General features: G+C 40.1%; 1 protein-coding gene across 1 annotated transcript in view; it reads right to left on the reverse strand.

Annotated features, from left to right (window-relative positions):
• mfsd2b (MFSD2 lysolipid transporter B, sphingolipid) overlaps positions 1-19639 on the reverse strand; it is a 112451-nt gene that overhangs the window by 40627 nt on the left and 52185 nt on the right. The window contains exons 5-6 of the mRNA XM_051924934.1: positions 13192-13270; positions 6022-6215 (exon numbers count right to left, since the gene is read on the reverse strand). Of these exons, the coding sequence (XP_051780894.1) occupies positions 6022-6215; positions 13192-13270 (273 nt within the window). The remainder of the gene's footprint in view (positions 1-6021; positions 6216-13191; positions 13271-19639) is intronic.

Consider the following 19639-nt stretch of genomic DNA (forward strand, 5'->3'; position numbering starts at 1 on the left):
AAATGTACATTCCTAATGCAGAGCTTACATGAGACCTAAAAACAAACTAAGCCTGGCCCCATAGTTGAAATGCAGGTTTTGTTGCATGAACAGGCCAAAAGGAACCATATCTAAAACCTCAAAAGTATGAAGAGAACTGTAAAAAAAAAATTAAAAAATCTCTGGTCCCAAATACCAAACAGTGTTCATCAATTTAATAATTGAGATTATTTCATAAAACACAATAATAACAAAAGTTGTTCCAAAAGAGGCAAGCCAAAAGATGAACTAAACCACAACCACAAACCAATAATAAGATCTAAAACCAAGGCATATGTCCATAAACCGAAGGAATCAGAAAAAGAGAATTTGCAAAAGTGAAACCCAAATTAAGTATCCTCAACCCAACAAAGCCAGACAAGCATCAATAGTGAAAACGATTGCCTCAGTGAAGGACTGAACTTATTCATTATGGAGGCTGAGGTCTCCTTTTCAGTTGCAACATTAGGGGGCCGTGCCCCTTAAGTTTAGCATCACATTTACAAGAAAAACAAAACAAAGAGGTAATAAATACATAATCAACAGAAATATATTTGACAAACCTAAATTACTAAATAAGACAAAAGTTAAAAAATAAAGAGAAAAAGACAGTAGAGCCAAGATGAAGTCCTGGCAATGCTGTGACAATCACTTTCCCTTTTGTCAATAATCGGTTTCCAAGCAAAGAACTCCATAGAGTTTTGTTTTTTTTTTTGTGCAAAGATAAAAACTTCAGCAGCCTTTCTGATCCTCAAACCCTCCTCATGCCAGCAGGTCTGACTGCCACAGCCATGGTGCATTCAAAGCCACTTAAATCTTAACTTGCCACTCTCTCCCTGTGTTATTTATCACACACAATCCATTTCTCCCACTTACCTTTTTCTATAGGATATTTGGTGCACATATGATGCAAAGTGCTTTCTAAAATATTTGTCTCATAATGATATTATTTTTGTTTGGTTTAGTAGGACAAGTTAAACATTTTATTACTGTGATTTCAGATATGAAGCTGCCAACTCCAAAGTACAGTGCATCCGGAAAATATTCACAGCGCATCACTTTTTCCACATTTTGTTATGTTACAGCCTTATTCCAAAATGGATTAAATTCATTTTTTTCCTCAGAATTCTACACACAACACCTCATAATGACAACATGAAAAAAGTTTACTTGAGGTTATTGCAAATTTATTAAAAATTAAAAAATTGAGAAAGCACATGTACATAAGTATTCACAGCCTTTGCCGTGAAGCTCAAAATTGAGCTCAGGTGCATCCTGTTTCCCCTGATCATCCTTGAGATGTTTCTGCAGCGTAATTGGAGTCCACCTGTGGTAAATTCAGTTGACTGGACATGATTTGGAAAGGCACACACCTGTCTATATAAGGTCCCACAGTAGACAGTTCATGTCAGAGCACAAACCAAGCATGAAGTCAAAGGAATTGTCTGTAGACCTCTGAGACAGGATTGTCTCGAGGCACAAATCTGGGGAAGGTTACAGAAAAATTTCTGCTGCTTTGAAGGTCCCAATGAGCACAGTGGCCTCCATCATCCGTAAGTGGAGGAAGTTCGAAACCACCAGGACTCTTCCTAGAGCTGGCTGGCCATCTAAACCGAGTGATCGGGGGAGAAGGGCCTTAGTCAGGGAGGTGACCAAGAACCCGATGGTCACTTTGTCAGAGCTCCAGAGGTCCTCTGTGGAGAGAGGAGAACCTTCCAGAAGGACAACCATCTCTGCAGCAATCCACCAATCAGGCCTGTATGGTAGAGTGGCCAGATGGAAGCCACTCCTTAGTAAAAGGCACATGGCAGCCCACCTGGAGTTTGCCAAAAGGCACCTGAAGGACTCTCAGACCTGAGAAAGAAAATTCTCTGGTCTGATGAGACAAAGATTGAACTCTTTGGTGTGAATGCCAGACGTCACGTTTGGAGGAAACCTGGCACCATCCCTACAGTGAAGCACGGTGGTGGAGGCATCATGCTGTGGGGATGTTTTTCAGCGGCAGGGACTGGGAGACTAGTCAGGATAAAGGGAAAGATGACGGCAGCAATGTACAGAGCCAAGGATAGGTGTGCCAAGCTTGTGGCATCATATTCAACAAGACTTGAGGCTGTAATTGCTGCCAAAGGTGCATTGACAAAGTATTGAGCAAAGGCTGTGAATACTTATGTACATGTGATTTCTCAGTTTTTTTATTTTTAATAAATTTGCAAAAACCTCAAGTAAACTTTTTTCACGTTGTCATTATGGGGTGTTGTGTGTAGAATTCTGAGAAAAAAAAATGAATTTAGACCATTTTGGAATAAGGCTGTAACATAACAAAATGTGGAAAAAGTGATGCGCTGTGAATACTTTCTGGATGCACTGTATACAGTATTTACAAGCCATGATGGTGTCTGTGAGTGCCACAATTAGATAACACGTCATTTCTATTTCTGTGTGCTACTACTTACTTGTTTATCAGTATTATGTATGTTTCTTTTCAATCATTTTGGTATTATGTTTTATTGGGTGGTGCAGTGGTAGCGCTGGTGCCTTACAATAAGGAGACCAGGATTTGCCTCCTGGTTCTCCCCGCATGTAGTTTGTGTGCTCTCCCCATGTCTGTGTGGGTTTCTGTCCAAAGTCATGCAGGTTAGATGGGTTGGTGATGCTAATTTTACCCTGGCGTGTGTCTGACACACGATGGACTGGCACCCTGTCCAGGGTTTGTCCCTGCCTTGTGGCCTATGCCCTCTGAGGTAGGCTCTAACTCACCCACAACCCTGGTCTGGATTAAGTGGCTTAGAAAATGACATGACATTTTGGTTTATTTGATTATTTTTCTTAACTTCTTGTTAAGCAATTTGAGCTACATATCCTGTAGGGAAATGTGCTATAGATATAAATGTTTTTATTTTGTCTGTCTTTTGGGGCTTCTTTGTATTATTTTAAGAACCCATATGGGGCCTAAAATGTGCTGCTCTGAGAATGGATATTACAATAATTTTGTCACAATGGGGCTCTTTTAATTGCAGTTACAATGATACATTATTGAATAAAAGCACCCACTTCGGCATACAATTATTTGGTTATGCAGAATATGTTGTTATTTATTTACAAAAAAGAAATAAGTACATCATTTCTTGTGCTTATATCTTCACACTATTAATGTTTCAAAATGCACATACAAAAGGGTGCCAGAGACACAATAACCTGAATATCGAATATAAGTGGCGCCCGGATAAGCTGTTTACATAGAAGTTAAAAGTAAAGAATGTCACGGTCAGTGTTTCCACTGCAACAAGAAGGTCTTTCTTTGGAAGCAAAAAAATCTGACAGACAAATGTTATGAGCTTGTTCCTCCAAAGTAAACAGTCTGGAATGACAGCTCAACTTTAGTGCTTGAATAATAAAAAAGAAAAGCAGCATCCTGCCTTCCCTCCTCATGCAGCTAATCTTAGTGAGGGTCTCACTGGGACTGGAGCTCCAGGAGTAAGGCAGGAACCCACCCAGAGGAAATGGGATATTTCAGAGTAATATGGCTGTGACCAGTTTGTTTTTGTATTTATAGATCATGTGCAAAAAAAGGCATGCATTATTATTATTGTACATTTGAAGAAAATTGCATATTGTGTGTTTTCAATCTTTAGTATATGCTAAACAGATTCAATCTGGAAAATTTAAGTTTAGAAAATTGTAGATATTATGTGTTTTATTCTTTAATATACAGTGGATTTAGAAAATATTTAGACCCCTTCATGTTCTGCACACTTTATTGTGTGGAATTAATTATTAATGTATTAATTTTAACGTGATATGTTTATCCTGTTGCCCATCAATCTACACTCAATAACCCTGGATGACAATGCAAAAACATGTTTTCAGAACAGTTGGCAAATTTATTAAAAATCAAAATCTGAAATCTCTCATTGATATAAATAATCTATTTAGACTCTTAGCTGTGGCAGTCCAAAGTGTGATCAGGGATATCCTGTTTGCTTAAATTATCTTTGAGATGCATCTAGAACTTGATTGGACTTCACCTCTAGCAAACAAAATCAATTGGACACCGTTTAGAAAGTCATGCACCTGCGCATACCTGTATAAGGCACCACCATTCACATTGCATGTCAGGGCCAAAAAATACAAGAAGTCACAGGAACTCCCCTGTAGGCCTCCGCCATCAAATTGTGGTTAGGCAGAGATCAGAGCAAGGAGCACTTCTAAAGCTTTGAGTATTGTCAGGATCACAGTAGCATTGATAATTGTGAATTGGAACAGTTTTGGAACTACCAGGACTCTTCTTAATGTTGAACATCCGACCAAACTAAGTAAATGAGCAAGAAGGACATTGGTCAGGAAGATGACCAAGAACCCAGTGGCCAATCTCACAGAGTTTTGGAAGTCTTCTGCTGAGATAGGAGAACCCAGTGGCACACCTAGGCCTTCAGTAGTGCTCCGTCTGAATCAACCCGCCCCTCAAAAACTAATTTATGGTTATAAAAACCATCTTAATATGCAGAAATACAGTATAAAGAGCCATTGCATCGCAGATAGATAACTCCTGTAGCCACAATAAATGCCTTTATTGAATAGACAAACCAGGGGTGAACAAGTTCCTTTCTACTGCAGCTACAGATGCGACACACATAAAAAACATCAATAATAACTCATAAACTTGCAATATTATTTAGGAAAATCGCAACATTTTACTCACCAAAAATTTGGATTATTTGTAAACAAAATCCATCCTCCTCTCTTTCCTCAAAAACAGTTCAATTACTCTGTCGTACAGATTATCCGTGCTCTTCAGTTCCATCACGATGTCCCTTTCTATCGCCATCGAAGCTAATGCTGAAAGTCGAACCTGCCCTGTCATATTTCTGGCATAAGTTTTAATTCGCTTTAGGGCTGAAAATGTCCACTCGACAGAAGCAGTGGACACAGGAATGGTCACCGCCAAACATACCATTGTGTACAGCTGCCCCATGATGCTCTCATTCGGATTTTTCTGTTACATCATCCTATCCAATCAACGGGTCTGAATACGGTGACATTGCCGTACGCCTGCTAGAGGGCCCTAGTGAAACCAACTCAAAATCTGATTGGTTGAAGCAACAGTTTAATCGACATTTATTTTGTGTTAGAGGGCCTGTAGAACGGATTGTGAAGGCCTCCAGGCAGACTTCATTGATTTTGACCCTGCCTGGCAACAAATGATGGCTGAAATGTGATAATGCTTTAATACGAAAATACATGTCTGGAAGCAGCACAACCATCGGAAAAGCTATGAAAGGAAGCGGACAGACTATTTGGAATTATTTAATAAGTATTCATGGACAAAATATAATTAACATCAGTTTGTGATTCAGATATTTTTTTAGGCCAGCAGAGAAGGCCTTTCAGGCCCTGATGGCCCACCACTGGGAGAACCTGATGGAAAGATGACCATCTCAGCAGCACTCCATCAATTAGGTGTTTATGGTAGAGTAGTTTGACAGCGGCCACTCTTATGTAAAAGGAATATGATGGCATTTAAATGACTTGGAGAACATGATGAAAAAGATTCTCTGGTCTGACTCTTCGGTCACAACTCAAAGCACTCTGTTTGGCGAAGGCCAGGTCTGCTCATCACCTGCTTAATAGCCTCTTTATGGAGAAGCATGGTAGTGATGGCATCATGCTGTGAAGGATCTTCTCTGTGGCAGGGACAGAGACATAAGTCAGAACTGAGGGAAGGATGAATGCAGCCAAATACAGAGAAGTCTTTGAAGAACACCTGCTCCAGAATGCATGTAACCTCATACTGGGGTGATGGTTCACCTTTTAGCACAACAACGACCCAAATTATACAGCCAAGACTATGCTGGAGTTGCTGTAGGACAAGTCTCTGGCTTTCCTTGAGACCAGACATAAACCCCACAGAAACATGATAATTACAAAAGTAAACAAAGACAGTTAACTCCTAGATTATGATTTATTGTCACTCTAATAAATAAAGTTTAGCTGTGTAGCACCTACTGCTTGTCGGAGGAAATCGTGGGTCATTGTTGAACTAGGGGTGCTATTTGAGCTCTCCGAGTCTTCAGTAGCATTGGAAGAGGCGTCAATAGATGTGTTGTAAAGTGGACAGTGCCTGGATGCATGGGCACTGGCTACTATCTGTCCCTGGATGGCAGCTCCAATTAAAGTGCCAAGAACTTCCATGGTCATTCCTGAAAAAAAAAATATATCCACAAAATATGATAATGCCTTTTAATGTATTGAATAAGTATTTTATAGCTTTTCAAACAACGTTAATTTTAGAGGGTCAGCAGCAGTCCCTCTTTCTAGTTCTTTAACCATAATTCACACACTTTCTGCCCAAAGTGACTATTCATATTTTCACAGTGTGCCCTTGTGTCCTCTTCCACTTGTAAATAATGTACTTCATGTTGTAGTTAACGGGATGTATGCTGTGCTTCCATTAATGTGTACAGTTGATAATTGAATAGCTTTGGGAATAAATTTATCTTGCAATTTTTTTTCTTTTCAGTACCAGTTGCCATTGTGAAGTTTGTTTTTTTTAAAGGAAATGTAATGTTAAAGTTTGAAGATTTATTTTACACTTATGAACCAAGCAGAGCTGCACTCCCCTATATAGAACTTTTAAAGTAGATATAAACCAGCTAGCATACATTACAAATCATATCTCCAGATCCCCCCAAAACAGCACCAGTTCTATGTTGAAATGACATTAAAATAAGACTTTCTTTTGAAATCAATGAAAAATTTGTAAAAAAAAAAAAAAAAGAAAAAACACACAAGATAGCAATAAATCCTAAGTGACTAGCGAGCTGATGATACCAGTGCCACTCCAGTGTGCCTGATGCGGATTATGTTGTCCAGCTCTTGCTTTCCTAGTGATGCTCATTGATTGCCTGCCTTAATAACACAGAGTACTGAAATTAAGTTTACAAGCCTGTCTATCGCAGTGCAGGGTTTCAGTGATCCAGTCACTCATGCCAACTATGGACTGGGTGACAGTCAGTTATAGGGTGCACACACATACAGCTTAACATGTACATGTTTGGGATGTGAGATGAGACCACTGCCAAAGAAATACATTCTCTGGAATGTTGTGACCAAGCTATACGTTTTTCCTCTGTGCTTTAAAAAAGCAGTGTATATCTGGAAGCTGAAAGCAGTGTAAGGAAACAAGTCCATGTAAAGTCATAATAAACAATTCATTGGCAGGACCACAGACCAGCAGCCCTCCTAAACGAAGTGCCGATAATAGAAGTGCAATTGAGAGCGAAGGATTAAATGTACTGTACATCAGAGGATCTTTTCTCTCAATTATAAAAAAAAAAATCTTGGAAGAAGACGAGACGTGATTGTGTCAGAGACACTTTCACATCCCACAAGACGAGTCTTTGTGCCAAGCGATGTAACCACGCGAGACAAGAGCTTATGCAAAGAGATTTGGAAAAGTCCTGCGTGGTTATGTCAGACACATTTATTATAGGGAGAAAGAAACCATATTCACTCACAGGAAGTTAAACATTGTGTTGTAATGATGTAATTCCAAACACGGAATCAAAATTCAATGCGATATTGATGGAAAGGTAAAAGTGAAAAGGGATCGAATATATGGACATAGGTGATATGACAGAAGTGCGCTGCGTAATGCACATAGCATTATTAAATATTAAATATTTTCCTTGCAGGATCATTTAGTCATCTAAAGTTACTGTAAAAACATGTTACACTTGGACTGGTTTAGACCCCTGTCCCTACAGGTTGTTCATTGCTTTATATGAATTGTTAGTAGTAATGAGCGGAAACTACAGTGCTCCTTTGCTATTGGGTTTAACTCGGCTAGGAGCTTTAAGTATGGTGAAGAATGGATGGATAAATTCATAAACTAAAGAAACAAGTGGGCAGATTGGTACAAATAACAGCCCAGCTCTTCCATCAACTTAAACATTTAGTATTCTAGGGAGCTTTGCCCCCTGCTCACTTTGCTCGACCTCTCACCTGCGCTATGCGCCAACCACTTTGCATCTCTGCCACTCGCATTGTAAAGAGGGGGGCTGAACACACCCCAAGGAGACGCGGTTGCTCCTCCAACACCCCCTTTTAAATGGTGATACAATGGGAAACACGTGCAATTTTTTTTTACCTCCTCTTGGCTTGCTGCTGCTGATTAAATGATCCTGCAAGGAAAATATTTAATATGCTACCCTCATGAGATGCTGCACTCATATTACAAAATTTTAAACAGTATACTAATCTGACATCTCTAACAGTGTACTATACTATATTGATTAATAAAATTAGTGAATCGGTGGAGATTTGACTGTTGATGTTTTCACCCATTTTACAGTTAGACTTCAGTCCAGATGAGATCTCGCCAATCCTTTCATAGTCTGTGGTCATCACAAGTCTTTACCAACCCACCCAAGCTGTTGGCAAAATAAGCCGTGCCTTCTGTTATCACATCCTGTAAGGAGTGAAGCGATCTCAGAGACTGAAAAGTAAGTGATGTTTTGCCTTAGTATGACACACACTGAGGCATAGTAATTTTTAAAGGACCAGATTATCAAAAGACCAATACAGTGATCCCTCGCTATATCGCGCTTCGCCTTTCGCAGCTTCACTCTATCGCGGATTTTATATGTAAGCATATTTAAATATATATCGCGGATTTTTTGCTGGTTCGCGGATTTCTGAGGACAATGGGTCTTTTAATTTCTGGTACATGCTTCCTCAGTTGGTTTGCCCAGTTGATTTCATACAAGGGACGCTATTGGCAGATGGCTGAGAAGCTACCCAACTTACTTTTCTCTCTCTCACTCTCTCTTGTGCTGACTTTCTCTGATCCTGAGTAGGGGGATTGAGCAGGGGGGCTGTTCGCACACCTAGACGATACGGACGCTCGTCTAAAAATGCTGAAAGATTATCTTCACGTTGCTACCTTCTGTGCAGCTGCTTCGTGAAGCGACATGCATACTTAAAAGCTCGAAGGGTACGTATTGATTTTTGCTTGTTTGTTTTTCTCTGTCTCTCTCTCTTTCTCCGCTCCTGACGGAGGGGGTGTGAGCTGCCGCCTTCAACAGCTTTGTGCCGCGGTGCTTCGCATACTTAAACTCCAAACAGCCCTATTGATTTGTTTGCTTTTCTCGTATCTCTCTGACATTATCTGCTCCTGACAAGCACTCCTTTGAAGAGGAAGATATGTTTGCATTCTTTTAATTGTGAGACAGAACTGTCATCTGTCTTGTCATGGAGCACAGTTTAAACTTTTGAAAAAGAGACAAATGTTTGTTTGCAGTGTTTGAATAACGTTCCTGTCTCTCTACAACCTCCTGTGTTTCTGCGCAAATCTGTGACCCAAGCATGACAATATAAAAATAACCATATAAACATATGGTTTCTACTTCGCGGATTTTCTTATTTCGCGGGTGGCTCTGGAACACAACCCCCGCGATGGAGGAGGGATTACTGTACACAAATGAAACCATTGTCTTTTAATCTAGCAAGAATCCAGTGGCCTAAATCTCAGTAAATACTCTTGTCACACACACATTTTGTTTAGAATTATCCGTAAACTTGGACACCAGCACACTCACACGGCTCACTTAAATAGCATTTTGATGATAACGTCATGTGCTGCACATGCAGCAATCACGTGGCGCACGTCCTTACAAGCACATGATGACAAATGAGTGCCACAACTATCAACACCACAGCTTCAACACGGCAGAATCCTAAATGGTGGAGCAAACACTGAAAAACAATCTGCAGAATGGCAACGTGGTGGGGTCATAAAAATAATACTGCTAAACAACAATGTCAAAAGTGAAAACAAAAATACCAAACAATATTAAAAATGTAATCTGCATAGTTCAAAATCACAGAGTTAAGTTAGATAACAAAGAATAGTTGCTTATTTAATATATGTTACAAGCATGCCTCAGATACACTAGTGATTAATGGCAAATTTCCATCATGCACTAGATTTAATGCTAAGCTTTTTCATAATTATATTTAACTAGCAAGAGTACCCGGCGTTGCCCGGGAATCTATAACTGGTGAATTTCCCAAATGAAAGAAACAGAACATAGAAATCGAACAAACATTTTTCTGATTGAGATTTTATTGTAATAGGTAATATAAGTGGTCATTTTAGAGGCTTTGGATACAGTATATTATTTGTGTTGTCCTGGGGTTCCGAAAATGAACAAATTGTGAGGATTGCCCACTGTAGAACATGTTGCGTAGAGTTGTCTGTGTGAAAAGCATGGATTTTCCAAATTGATGCCTTTAACTTGGAGTGATTGCCCTTCAGCCTTAGTAATTCACATAGCAAAATCCAAACGAACAGGAAATTGTAGCCTTTTGAAATCAAAGGGTAAATCATTCGGAATCAGCGGAATTTTTTGTATGAAAACATGTTGACGTCTTGCGCAAGGTTTGAGACGGCCTTGAAATAGACTTTTTTGTGGCATCGGAAGTAGACTTTTTAATGCCATGTCTTTTTTTTGGTGGCATGGGCATATTAGCGAAAAGCAGGACAATGATGTTGTGTCACATGGTATACATGGTATACGGAATAAGCACCAGAGTGAGATGAATGTACGTTATTTACAATACGTCAGAAAGCGAACAAATAGCACCAGTCAATCAGAAAGATCAAGACTGAAATCTTACTGTGAGTCGGAAAGCGAGCAAACAGCACCACAAATACACAAAGCCAGTCATGCGCACTGGGTCGTTCACGTTTTACATCCATACGGCAGTTCCCCTTCACGCGATGAAAGCAGTCGGCTTTCTCATACTTGGACACTTCCACAATGTCTTGGCAATTTAAAGAAACATTGGTAAAGAGGGATGCACAGAGACCAAACGTGCCGCTAGATGGCGCCGCCATTAACAACTGTTGCAACGTGCGGCCATCTTGTCGATGATAAGTACGGGGACTTTTTGCGAAACGTTGTGTCGGTCAAAAAGTGTCCTGCGCTTGACCGAGGACATTTTTCCCAACCAAACATACCCTATGACCTCCTCCTGGTCACAAAGCAGCCCCCTGCCCAGTTTGGTCGGACGCCTGATGCAGATTTGTATAGCGGACAAACAAGCATACATAGACTCTGCTTTATATATTAGATTACAAAGTACTGCCAAAGTATAGGAAGTGTTACAAGCATTATAGCTTATTCTGTTGCTGATGTTCTGTGTCAATCAGCATTATTGCCCCCCCAACAGTGTACTGTACTATACTGATTCATAAAATCAAAGGATGGGTGGAAAATTGAGTGGTGAAGTTTTCACCCATTTTAGCGTTAGACTTTCATTCAGATGTTCACATCCCTGAATTATTTAATCGGCTCTAGAAAACCTTGATAGATGCATGCAGAGTCTGCATGTTAGTGGGAGGGATTTGAACTTTTTATTTTGAGAATACATTGCTGAACGTATTTGTACTTTTTATTTTATTTATTAGCTTTACTATTTTTTAAAGTTATTTTTTGTTATCACCACACCACCATTTTTTGTTTCAGAGAGCCTTTTTGCAGTGATCCAAGTTGCTTTCACATGATGATCGAAAGTGACTTCATCACCCCAACGGTATAAAACTTGGCTTTGTGAACTTCTTGATTGTCCAGGACTGTGAATATTCTAATGAATTGTAGCAGTTTAGGGTTCTTTTTCCATTTAAGACTTTTTGTAAGTCCCTTTGACAATAAATTTTGCATAGTGTTTTGGGTTTTAACAGTAGGAATGTATAGACTTGTATCGGCGACCATCACTCTGTTTTGGATTTTGCTTTGTTCTCCTTATTTCCTGGTCCATTTTTTCCCCATACTTGTAATAATTTAAGAACAAGGATAAGTGCAATTCTGAAATTTCCTATAAGTGAATGAAATGGGTTTCTTGTCTTGTTTTCTATTTTCCATTTCTTGTTTAACTTACTAAAATTAATGACTTCATTTTTTTTTTCCACTACTTGGACAAACACTAAAGCTTATTAGCAGACTGCATGCCATGTCAGTGCACGTTTACACAAGCTCTAAACTAGAACAAAATCTCCCAACGGTATTAAATCACAGTCTTATTAATTCAAAGGTCAAGGGAGACGGCATTGTAACTCATGTTAAAGAGAATCAATAACAAGTTTATGGGCAGTCTGGTGGCACAATGCTTAAATCTGGCAGCTCACAGGTCCAGAGCTCATATCCCAGCCTGGTTAGTATTTGGATTTAGTTTTCAAGCTCTCTCTCTGTGTCTGTTTTCTTGTCCTACTCCAGTTTCCTTCTCACATCCCAGGTTAGTGGAGTACTGTGGGCAGTTCTGGTCTATGGGCTACAAAAAAAGGCATAGCAGTGCTGGAGAAGAGTCCAAAGAAGAGCAACTGGGCTGATCCTCGGACTGAGAGGTATGAGCTATGAGGAAAAAGATTGAAGAAGTGGAACCAAGAAGATTAAGAGGTGACATGATTGAAGTGTTTAAAATTGTGAAGGGAATTAGTATGGTGGCTCTAGAGCGTTATTTTAAAATTAGTTCATCAAGAACACTGGGACACAGTTGGAAATTTGTTAAGGGTAAATTTCACACAAACTTTAGGAAGTCTTTCTTTACACAGAGAGCCATAGACGGTTGGAATAAGTTATGAAGTAGAGAGGTAGACAGTAGGACTTCAGGGACCTTCAGATCTTGGCTTAATGTTATTTTGGGCAATCTAGGTGAATAGGATGGATGAATGTGTTAGGGTGAATGATCTGTTTTCATCAAAATGTTCTACAGTTCTAATAAATGGGCTTTATTTGAATGAGATTATCCTATCCTGCATTGGCCATTGCCACAGCCTTGAATTCTTTGCAGCCCTAAAACACAGAAAACAAACTGACGTGTGGACAACAATGCACGTGATTGTTGAAAAAATGAGAATGCTCAGTACTGTGCTTCATTTTACAGAATTTCCAACCAGTGGATGCATTTGTCAGGACAAATTAGTATTGAATCATTTAGCCATGTCTGTTTTAATAATGAACTTATTATAGATAGATTATTATAGATTATTTAGATTAGCTGAAGTCTAGCAGTGTGCAAGATCTTATATACCAAAAGGCTATGCATAAAAACAATGTCAGTTCTGTGCCCAGGAGGTCGTGGGCACATTGAAACATCAGCCATAGTGAAACTTACTGTAGGCCGTTGCAGAATCCCGCTCCTTCTGGTCTGTGCTGAGGAACATGGTGAGAGCAGAATATGGCACGTGGAAACACTAAAGGGACAAAACCCAAAGAGGAAAACACTTTTAGACACCATCCTTAATATAGGTAGCTTACCTTTTTCAACAGCAGAGGGCTACAGTTTGCATAAAAATAATTAAAATAACAAGAATTTTCAGGCAAAAATTTTAAAAAATGATGTTAGTCTCTGCCTCTTAAAAAACAGTAGACGACACAATGCACAGAATTCTGGGCCCCTCTTTTTGTTCGGTGTAAAGTATCAAGCGACATTCATCTAAGCCCTACAAACATTGTTAAATGTGCTGTGCCCTTGGACGTGACTGGAACTGCATGTGGAATCCTTTCACAGAGGAAAGTCCCAAGTTTAGTACATCCTGGTAAAGACTCACATTTTATAATAATTAAAAGCAAGCTTGGAGATTAGTGTTCAAGGAGTAGTATTTGCCATCAGGGACGCATGTGGCCCTATGCTTGAAATGGTGCTCGATTTCCCAACCTCTACTCGCCATTTTTCAGTATTTTTGGAACTCTTTGTGCTTAGGAACTTTCTAGTACATAACAACCCGCTTTTGATCACCATATAAAATGAGAACATTTTTAAAAAGTTTTGCATTTCCTGGATATGTTTACCTGTTTTGTTTCTTCCCCTCTTCTCTTTCATAGTTTTTATATTTGCTGCACTTTTGCATTTGCTTTCTCTTTGGAATGGCTTAGGAGGACTGAAAAACCGCTAGAACATCGAAGGGGTGTCACCGAGAAGACACAGGTTGTCACCAGAAAGCGAAAAATACAGCTGGGCCGTTGCCAACATCAGGACCACCACTGCCAGGAACAAGACAGCTACGTGGAGTTTCCGGGAGATTTTTGCTGCTGAATCAAGGAGTAAGTATCTAAAGAATGTTGCATTATGCAGAGAACGTTATCTCATGTACAAGTGGGAATCTTCATTTGGGAAGCTCTTGAGCCTAGTGGGCCCAGAAGACATTTTGCTGAAATAAAACAAAATGTCTGTATTCAGGGGACCATAATAACTCTTTGTGGCTTTTGAAATGTTTGCACCACTTTGCTAAGCACAACATTGCTTGTGTAAGTTCTGGTATACCCATGATGTCAGTGTGGATCTCACCTGCTGTTTGCGTGTGCATTTGACGTGCAGACTTGGTCGGGTGTGGCAGAGCAAAGACCTTCTTGTGCACAGAAGGAGGCAGTTTGCCAGTCCAACACTACAAGCTGATTTTTACTGAATGCACCCGCTGTCTCAGAGATGAGGTGCAGGCCTTGGTTTGCAGGTGGCACAGCCCAAGTGTATGGCATTTACAGACATAACAGTAGTTCTTTACATATTCCAAATTGAGCTGCACCATACTGTGTATAGGCAGCACAGCATTAGGAGTTTTAAGAACAATTGAATTGCTTCACTATATAAAATAATTCATACAGAGGCTTTAAAATGCTTACAGCTTCACAGTCCTGGGTTTGAATGTCAGCTAATTCAGAGTCTAGGAGTCGCTTCCATGTTGTCCTTGTGGCCCTAGACTGAAATAAGCCGTCTTAGGAAGCAAATAAATGAATAAACATATTGGATCAACTGTATTGTTTTCTAGATGATGCTTTCCTATGTATTATCATATAATAGATTGTGACAGATGTCTCTTCAGTAGCATTAGAGAAGACCTCTTCAAGAATGAAAGAACTTCACTATGAACACCGTGTAACCAAGTCTCTTTAAGGACTTGCAGGCCACTGTGAGTGGAGTTAATATGTTCAGGTTTTCAGTGTCACTATTAGAACATCAGTTGGATGTCATTGACCCTCTGGATTCCTTCTTTCTTGATTTTCACTTCAGCCTGTAATTGAGAGTCCCACTAACTATACTGGAGTTTTTCTCAGGAATTTGTCCACAAAACTGGGAGCAAAACTGAACATCAGGTAAGGTGACTTGTTTTCTACTCAATAGCATTTTGACGGAGAGTGGTGACATATTGTATGTTAGCTGAATGTGCCAGTAAGAATTTAAACTGTACTCAGAACACATGACAATACTATTATTCGCATTACTGTTACTTCTTACAGTATATACAGCTAAAAGAGAATCCCAAAAATACTGAATGTATGCAATTGAATGATTTATAGCAGACAAACTTCATATTTAGATTAGTCAGTCAGTCATTCACCAACCTGCTATATCCTAACACAGGGTCACGGAGGTCAGTTGGAGCCAATCCCAACCAACACAGGGCACAAGGCAGGAATGAATCCTGGGCAGGGCAACAGCCCACCGAAGTATTTAGATTAGTGCCTTTAAATAATAATATCACTCTTGTATAGTAGATATATTCTATTCACCCCATGAATGTTATCAGATGTTATTGTTTTATAACATTGAATTACAGTGGATTTCATTTGGCCTTTTTAACACTAATCAACAGAAAGAGACTTTTTAATGTCAAACTGAAAATAGATCTCTGCAAAATAGTTTAAATGAATTACAAATACAAAACAGAAAATAATTCATTGCATAAGTAGACCCAAGTCGGTTTTTAGTAGATGCACCATTGGCCACCATGACAAACTTGAGTTTTTGCGGACAGGTCTCTTTCAGCTTTGCATATCTAGACGCTGCCAGTGTTTCATCATTTTTCTTTGCAAAACTGTTCCAGTTCTGCCAGTGCATGTGGTTATGGGTAAGTAGCCTTTTTTTTTTTTATTGAGATCTGGACTCTGACTTGGCCAGTTTAGGACATTAACATTTTTGGTTTAAAGCCATTCCTGTGTAGACTTGGCTTCATGCTTGGTGTCCATTGTCTTGTTGGAAGACAAGTATTCTCCCAAAGTGCAGGTTTCTTGCAGACTGCATCAAGTTTTTGTCCAGGATTTCCATATATTTTGTTGCATTCATTTTATGCTCTCTCTTCACAAGGCTATCAGGGCCTCCTGCATAGAAACATCCTCAGAGCTGCCACCATCAAGGTTTACAGTGGGAATGGTATGATTTTGATAATGTGCGGTGTACAAACATGGTGCTTAGTTTGATGGCCAAATTTGGTCTCATCAGACCATAGAACCTTCTTCAAGATGAATTCCATGCCTCCCATGTGCCTTTTGACAAACTCTAGCTGAGATGTCATGTTTGTAGTTTTTTTTTTTTTTTTTGAAGCACCTCGGCAAGACTTAATAATAATTCTTTGCATTTATATAGCGCTTTTCTCTCTACCCAAAGCGCTCAGCAATTGCAGGTTAAGGGCCTTGCTCAAGGGCTCAACAGAGCAGAGTCTCGTTTGGCATTTACTGGATTCGAACAGGCAACCTTCCAATTGCCAGTGCAGATCACTAGCCTTCCTTCACTGATCTTCTTCTTTCGCCATCATTTAGTTTTTGTGGATGGCCTGCTCTAGGCACATTTACAGCTGTGCCATCCTCACTCCATTTCTTAATGATATTGATTTAACTGGACTCCCATGGATATTCAGTGACTTGAATATTTTCTTGTCTCCATCCCCTGACTTAAGCTTTTCAATCACCTTTTCACTGAGTTACTTGCAGTGTTCTTTTGTCATCTTTGTACAGGTTTATCTATCATAATGACCCACCAATCAAATCAAGTGCATTTATACGACAGCCAATTGAAATCCCAGAGAGGTGATCTCCGTTGAACTAATCATGTGACTTTGAAAATCAATTGCCTGCACCAGTGATGATTTAGGTGTGTCAGTGGAGCGGCTGCTGCTTTACCACCTGAGGCCACAGGTCCGCCACGCACTCGACCCTCTGCAGTTCGTATACCTGGAGAAGGTGGGAGCGGAGGATGCCATCATCTATATGCTACACCGATCACTCTCCCACTTGGACAGAGGCAGTGGTGCTGTAAGAATTATGTTTCTGGACTTCTCTAGTGCCTTCAACACCATCCAACCTCTGCTCCTTAATGACAAGCTGACAGAGATGGAAGTAGATTCATACCTGGTGGCATGGATCATGGACTATCTTACAGACAGACCTCAGTATGTGTGTCTCGGGAACTGCAGGTCTGACATTGTGGTCAGCAGCACAGGAGCGCCGCAGGGGACTGTACTTTCTCTGGGCCTGTTCAGCCTATATACATCGGACTTCCAATACAACTCGGAGTCCTGCCACGTGCAAAAGTTCACTGCCGACATTGCTATCGTGGGCTGCATCAGGAGTGGGCAGGGGGAGGAGTATAGGGACCTAATCAATGACTTTGTTAAATGGTGCGACTCAAACCACCTACAACTGAACACCAGCAAAACCAAGGAACTGGTAGTGGATTTAGGAGGACCAGGCCCCTCATGGACCCCGTGATCATTAGAGGTGACTGTGTGCAGAGGGTGCAGACCTATAAATACCTGGGAGTGCAGCTGGATGATAAATTGGACTGGACTGCCAATACTGATGCTCTGTGCAAGAGAGGACAGAGCCGACTATACTTCCTTAGAAGGCTGGCATCCTTCAACATCTGCAATAAGATGCTGCAGATGTTCTGTCAGACGGTTGTGGCGAATGCCCTCTTCTACGCACTAGTATGCTGGGGAGGCAGCATAAAGAAGAGAGACGCCTTATGCCTGGACAAACTGGTGAGGAAGGCAGGCTCCATTGTAGGCATGGAGCTGGAAAGTTTGACATCTGTGGCAGAGCGACGGGCACTGAGCAGGCTCCTGTCAATCGTGGAGAATCCACTGCATCCACTAAACAGGATCATCTCCAGACAGTGGAGCAGCTTCAGCGACAGACTGCTGTCACTTTCCTGCTCCACTGACAAACTGAGGAGATCGTTCCTCCCCCACACTATGCGACTCTTCAGTTCCACCCGGGAGGGTAAACGTTAACATTATTCAAAGTTATTGTCTGTTTTACCTGCATTGTTATCACTCTTTAATTTAATATTGTTCTTTATCAGTATGCTGCTGCTGGAGTACTGTATGTGAATTTTCCCTTGGGATTAATAAAGTATCTATCTATCTATCTATCTATGAAGGTGAATACTTATGCAATCAATTGTATTGTGTTTTATATTTGTTATTGATTTAGAAGACTTTGCAGAAAATTTGTTTTCCCTTTACCATTACACAGTCTTTTTTAGTTGATCAATGTCAATGATAATCCACTTTGATTCAACGTTGTATAACAATAAAATGTGGAAAAAGTCCATAGTGGTGAATGCTTTTAAAGGCACTGTAACTCTTTATCTTCTCCATGACCCTTACAGAAAGCTCTTTTAAAAAATAAAAATCAAAGCTTCACAAACATCCCCTCCATTCTCTTTTCCTTTTCATTCCAATAGTTGTTCCCAAGGGTCCAGGGAATTGGGCTGTTCCTGACTGAATGGCGGTCCAGTGGAGGGCACACACCTTTACCTATGCAGGGCCCACTTAGCATTGCCAGTCATCTTAAAACGCATGCCTTTTGAATGTGGGACACAAAGTGGAGCACACGGACACAGGGTGAACATTCTCACTGCACACATTAAACTTCAAACCCTGGAACTGTGAAGTACCAGGCCACTTCAAATAACAACACTCAATTTTTGTTTATTTATTCCCTGAACTTTTTTTTTCTTTTTGGATTTGGTTAAGGTTTCTTTCAAATGGATTGTCAGCCTTGATAAAAATCAGTAGAGTCTAAACCCTCATTACATTTTTAATATGCAATTAAAATGCCAAATGTGCACTGCAGAAGGATAGGAAATAAAAAATAAAAACACACACACACACACACACATGCACGCCAACACACCCACACCGCAGGCTAAACTCCCTCACGTCGTGAATGGAATTCCCTCTCCTTTGTTCTCCCCTAAATGATGAGACATGTCATTTACAAATGTCTGCTAACCTCATATTTAGAGAAAGGAGGTGGGCGTAGGGGCGGGGGGACTAAAGTCTGATACAGAGGATTAAAAGATTTTTAGCGTACTTTAAACATGATCTGTCTGGAAGTTGCATTTTACAGTGTGTGTTAATTGCATTTATAGTTTGTATGTACAGTGCTTTCCTCTCTAAAGTTAGCATATTTTGAGCAGCATAAATCGGTCCAGCAGTTACTGAAGTAATAATTAAGCTTTCCTCAAACAATGAAGACCTTCCAAACTACCATTTACAAACTCTTGAGGTTTTGGCCTCAGATGATATCAATTTAGTTCCCAGCCTAGCTGGATGTATCATTATCCTCACCACTCTCTCCATACTTTCTACTGCACATGGCTATGGCTTCAAACACAGAGGCCTATGGGTGTTTCACCGGTCTCTAGCGGAGGAAGATAACAGTAATATGCTTAGTAAAAAGAGAACTTTTATTGAAGCCATTCTGATCCAACTTGATGCTCTGTGTGGCTGAAATAATGACAACAACACGTGAAAAAAAGAGTTTAAATTTTAAGTAAATTA

The sequence above is a fragment of the Erpetoichthys calabaricus genome, chromosome 3, assembly GCF_900747795.2.
Source record: "Erpetoichthys calabaricus chromosome 3, fErpCal1.3, whole genome shotgun sequence".
Classification (NCBI taxonomy): Eukaryota; Metazoa; Chordata; class Cladistia; order Polypteriformes; family Polypteridae; genus Erpetoichthys; species Erpetoichthys calabaricus.